The sequence below is a fragment of the Lathyrus oleraceus genome, chromosome 5 (assembly GCF_024323335.1).
Source record: "Lathyrus oleraceus cultivar Zhongwan6 chromosome 5, CAAS_Psat_ZW6_1.0, whole genome shotgun sequence".
NCBI classification, from domain to species: domain Eukaryota; kingdom Viridiplantae; phylum Streptophyta; class Magnoliopsida; order Fabales; family Fabaceae; genus Lathyrus; species Lathyrus oleraceus.
Window position 1 is genome coordinate 503,307,401 of NC_066583.1, and position 5,442 is coordinate 503,312,842.

General features: G+C 36.8%; 1 protein-coding gene across 2 annotated transcripts; it reads left to right on the top strand.

The window, feature by feature from the left end:
* The first annotated feature begins 551 nt into the window (after positions 1 to 551).
* Positions 552 to 3,758, top strand: LOC127085798 (F-box protein SKIP5). 2 transcript variants are annotated; one of them, XM_051026349.1, is made up of 5 exons: positions 552 to 827; positions 1,401 to 1,554; positions 1,629 to 1,707; positions 3,061 to 3,119; positions 3,209 to 3,758. In XM_051026349.1, the coding sequence occupies exons 1-5, from the start codon at positions 689 to 691 to the stop codon at positions 3,561 to 3,563; spliced, it is 786 nt and encodes a 261-aa protein (XP_050882306.1). In that variant the 5' UTR covers positions 552 to 688; the 3' UTR covers positions 3,564 to 3,758. The 2 variants fall into 2 exon arrangements, with proteins under 2 accessions (XP_050882306.1, XP_050882307.1); XM_051026350.1 differs by having other exon boundaries at positions 553 to 827; positions 1,401 to 1,545.
* Positions 3,759 to 5,442: the final 1,684 nt, after the last annotated feature.

The window sequence follows — 5,442 nt, forward strand, 5'->3', positions numbered from 1 at the left end:
TTTTGAGGTGGGACCAAGTGCATTGGAAAATTTAAGATGTCTACTTCAAATGTTATGTTGGACAAAAAATCATATTCCTAAAAGAAACACATGCAATAATACAAAACATTATCGGTCAGATAACAGTTCAAAAACTCAGAAGTCCAACTTCAACTACCCATAACTTTCTCATAAAAAATTCAAATGATGCAAAATTTATATCTAAATTCATTGTCTTGAAAAGATCTACAACTTTCATGTTGGAAGTTTTTTCATTTGAAGCTTTTTTAAGGGAGGAGCCAATTGGATTGACGCCCCCTCTTAAAAATTACACATAGGCGCCAATTGGATTGGCTAGGGCAGGTGCCCTAGCCAATCCAATTGGCGCCTCCTTGCAATTTTTAAGAGGGGTCGCCAATCCAATTGGCGCCTCCTCCTAAGAGTGGGGTAGATTGAGAATTTTTTTGAAAACTGGGTTATTTTGGGAATTTCTTCGAAAAAGTGGGTTATCTCGGTAAATTTGCCAAAAAAAAACACATAATAATCATTTATAAAAGTGAAATATTTCCTACCTTAGTTCAAGTCTCCTGCACGTGAATTAAAGTAGAAAACATCAACACAAACGTAAAAGCCAACCAAACACGGTCTTACGAGTTTGCGGTGGAGGATGTAGAGACACGAACTCGGCTCAAGCTTCATTGAGAAGAACATGACGGTAATGGAAAATAATAAGGAACAGTTGAAAAAGTGTCAAAGGAAAAGAACCTCTTCCTCTTGTTACTCTCGTATCAACAATCTTGATGATGGTTGTCTTATGCATATCTTCAGTTTCCTATCCCCTATTCCAGGTATAACCCTTTTTCTTTTCTTTTACCTAAAATCTTAATCTTTATGTGAAATTCAATAATACCCAGATTTTTATTTTGATGAATTGTTTTGGGATTTATAGTAGTGGTTGACATTCATTAAGGTTGGTAATTTGCTACATGAACTAGGTTTTGAAATTAGGTTTTTTTTTCCTCATGTTTTTTTGTGCTTACACTTCCTTGTACATACATACACTTGGATCCTCATTCAATTAATTTTGTTTTATAAGAAAAATCAAAGAAATAACATGGTGGAGTGGGTGCAACGGCGTGTCCGTGTCGGGGTCGGACACTTGCACTGATATTTGTAATTACATTTAATTTATTCATTTTTTCAAACTATTATCGGTGTTGCCGTGTCAGGTATATGCGAGTTGAGTTAAATGGGTGTAGTTTGTTGGTACAATGGTCAATCCCTGCCGGCAATATTTATGTTTATGCATTAATGTAAACAAATTAATGTAAATAAATTGTTGATATTTATAAATGAAGCACTTTTTATTTAAAAACATGATGTGAAGTGTTTTTATCATAAAGCTGCTATTGAGTTTGCAGATCGCTTTAATACCGCCCTCGTTTGCCACAGATGGAATTACTTGGCGTGTCATCCTCGGCTCTGGCTTCGGGTAGATCGATCGGTTAAAGACTTATCTGAACCTGGTGTTTTCCCAAACATTGAAACTGCGGTTTCTGCTTCAAGGCATGTCAAGTTAAGGTTATTTTGTTGGTGCTATAAATTTTTTTATAGGCCATTGATTCTAATCACCGTTTTCTTTCTTTCAGGCCGGGTGATACCATTTTAATAGCAGCTGGTGGAACTCATCGCGTGGCGAACATTCAAATAAATAAACCACTCTGCTTGGTCAGTTATCCAATTCTTATTGTATATGGTGGTGGGGGAAACTAACAAAACATGATTCGTTACCTTGTGAAATCGACAAATGAAAGGGCATGTTTAAGTGATCTGGAAAGCTTTTATTCATATTTTTTCTTCTGAAAAATAAAATTCCCATGAAAGGATCTCATCTAAATTTGTGGCTTTAGTCCTACTTTAGCCAGTGTTGTCAGTCGCGGATTGGCCGTTTCTTCAAATTTTGCTACGCTATAGCCAATATTTGACAACACTTTGAACTAAATAGCATATTGTAGAACAATAGTCATTTGTTCAAATTTTGCTATGTTGAAGTGCTATATAGCCGTTATTTTTCACAAGATTGCGTTTAGTACACAATTAGAGGATATTATGTTGACAAGCAACACTATATTTCACAGTTATTAATAGCGGCCGCTCAAGGCACTATCCCGGGATTCTCTCCCGGTGCGGCAACCCTCCGCTGCGGAGGAGCAGTGCGCATCCCGGTTTTGGATAGCGGACGGGAAAGCTGAGATAGCGGGTTGCGGGAGCGGAGCGCTTCCCGGCCCGGAGCGATTTTCTGCTTTTAGGGCTCTTTTTGGAGTGCGAGCATACGTTTTAACCCTTAAAAAAAATTTAAATTGGAAAATTTATTATAGTCGTTCGTGTTTTCTCCTCTCTCATTCGTGTTTTCACCCTTCTCCATCATGTTTTCCGTGCGCTGTTTCTCGTGTTTTTTTCGCGCTGCTTCATATGCCCTAACTCCTCCTCCGCCTCACCTGCTTCATATGCCCTAACTCCTCCTCCGCCTCACCTGCTTCAAGCTTCTCTCTATTCTTCTTCTATTCTCCTTCTTCTCTACTTCTATTTTCTGCTTTTCTATCTTGTTCTCTATCCTGTTATTCTCTATTCATTATTTTTCCATTCGTTTCCTAAGTTGTTTTTTCTTTCATATCATTGCTTTTTTTTTTTCTTTTTAAATATATTGATTATGGGATTGATATAGGTAGATTATTCATATAGTTAGTCCATAACGTTGTTTAATCTACATTAAATATATAGGTAGATTATTCATATAATTAGTCAAAAAAGTTATCCCGCTATCTCATTTTTGGGATCGGCCGCTCCGCTCTGTTCTCCGGGATTAATAACTCTGTTATATTTGCAAACTAGAAATACTCCTTCTGGTCCTATTTATAAGAAACAATTTATTTGTAAGTTATATTTTATGTCTCTGCCAAATGCCGGCGCACAAAGTCTTTACTTCTTGGTGTTTGTACTTTAATTCGGAGGAAACCGTAAGTGTTATTGCTAGAATTTTTTCCCGTATTCGCTTTTCCAGAACCAACGATCTTTGTTCAGATTGGTGCAGGTGAAATTCCAGATGACACGATGCTCACTTGTTCGCGAGGCTCAGACAGGTTTGCATCTCTTAAATTTAGATTGTGTAGTCGACATTTGAAATCTTAGCATCATTTCGGTATGTGCTGTTTTTGTTTTGTCTGAGCAGTGCACTCGAGTTCCTTTCCACCTGCAAATTATCAAACTTAACCGTGAAGGCCGAGCTCGGTTGCTGCTTGCTTCATCGAAGCGGAAGGCTGATCATAGACGGATGCTTACTCCAATGCGAGTCCAACCCTCTCGATTTTCTCTCATGTCCCATCGTAAGTACCGCCTGCAGCAGCGAGGTGCTTCCGTCACAAACCAAGTGCAACAACGGCGTATTTGTTTCTCAGACTCGCATTGAAGGAGGCGCGAAAGCCGTTTTGACGAGCGGAGATCTGGCGTTGCAGCGAGTGAGAGTGGTTTATGCAAGAACTTCTCTTCTTTTCTGGTTTGATGTAGAGGAGATGTTATCAAATTGACCATAAGGGGTCTCTGTTGTTATTTGTTCTATAATTTAGTTTAGTGAAGTGATGATTCTTTTTGTGATGCATTGTGTGCTTTTGTTGTGTACTATAGTCTAACTTGTTATTATGTAACTTAGTTTACTATATGATGTCGTCTAACTTTAATGTAATAATAAGATGATGTGTTTAATGGTATTTGGTTTACTATGATGTTATGCTCGAGTGGGATTAATTTTAGGATTTGTAGGTTTTTGTTTTTATGGAAATATAGATTCATATAAAAATAAATTTACACTCAAATCAATATAGTTGAATTATGTTATGTATATGAATACCTTAACTTATAAGCTTATGCATTAATAATTTATGATCAGTTTATATAAATAATTTATATATTCATTATTTTTTAATTGTTGTATTAAGGATATTTCAATAAATCAAGAAAATCATACCATTTATTATTTTTAATAGAATTATGTATCTTTGTTAAAAAATATGGTTGAAGTCTTTATCAACTCTATGAAATCGACTTGTAGAGGGAGAGTTACCTCATTTATATACATATGTTCAAATTTTATGTTATTTAAGGAAATTTTACGTGAAAATATCAAAATATTCATAGATTTCGGAGATGAATCTCTGGACGCATCCAATTCTGATTTAACGTTAAAATATTTCGGAGATGTATTTTGAAACTTAATTCGGAGATACATCTTCGGAATGTATTGAAGCTTAAATCATGCAAAAACCATTCTCCTTCCTCATTAATTTTTTTTTGTTGCTCAAACTCTCTCAAAGTTTTTTCCATCCACCAACTCAAAAATCAAACAACCAAGCTCAGAAGTTCTTCAATCAACATCAAGGGGCATCGGAGATATCATCCAAGTGTGAAATAAACTCTAAATTTGTAAGTTTTTTTTGATGTTTTGAAAAGTTTTTGAGATTTTGTGTAAATGAGTACAAATTGATGATTAAGGTAAGAAATAAGTAGAAATTGCATGAATGATAGTTTAGACATACTGTAAAACATGTTTCTTGGCTGAAAATGATGATCAAGCCATTATTTTTGGGGTTTGCATGTCTACATTGCCGCCATTGACGGACTTGAAGAGTTGCAAAAAATTCCGGAGATGCATCTCCAGAATTTTTCAACGTTTAAGTTTCCCAGTAATCGGATATGCATCTCTGTAAATTAGTAGTCAGTTTTATTTTTTTGCTTTTCTTACTTGCAGTATTGCTTGCTTGCACTAATTGTCTGATTTACTTACATGCATTATAGTTGATAGACACGATAGACTGAGGCATGAGAGGATTGCACAACATGCACCAGTGCCGGGACAAAAGAGTCAGGTTTAAGAGATTCTTGTTCACTCTGGCCATGTAGAGACAACTACTTCTGGGGCTCATGCTTCTCCATCTTCTTCTTCTCGTAAGAGACAAGTTTCATCTACCGACACATCACTCCTTCCATCCTCCTACAGGCGCCGGGTTTCACCTATTCAGACGCCAGAGATACCCGAGTCACCAGTGATACCGGAGGCACTAGTGCCACCTCCGATGAATGATGCTTCTGAGCCAGTGCCACCTCCGATGAATGATGCTTCTAAGTCAGTGCCACCTCCGAATGGTGAGGCTGCTGAAGATGATGTGCTATAGCCACCTCAAGCATTTGGAGGAGGCCCTATAGAGTTATCATTACTGCCTCTGTACCCAGACCATACTTCCATGCATATCTGGGACAAAGAGGTAACATTAGTTGGATTTATTCTTAGTAATTTATGTTCATTAATATATTACAAGTTTTTGAGATTGATTTTTATTTTCTACAGGACTGTGATCCGCTGAAGTTTATTAACCACAAGCGGAAGATTACTGGCTTGCCTTATTCGAATAA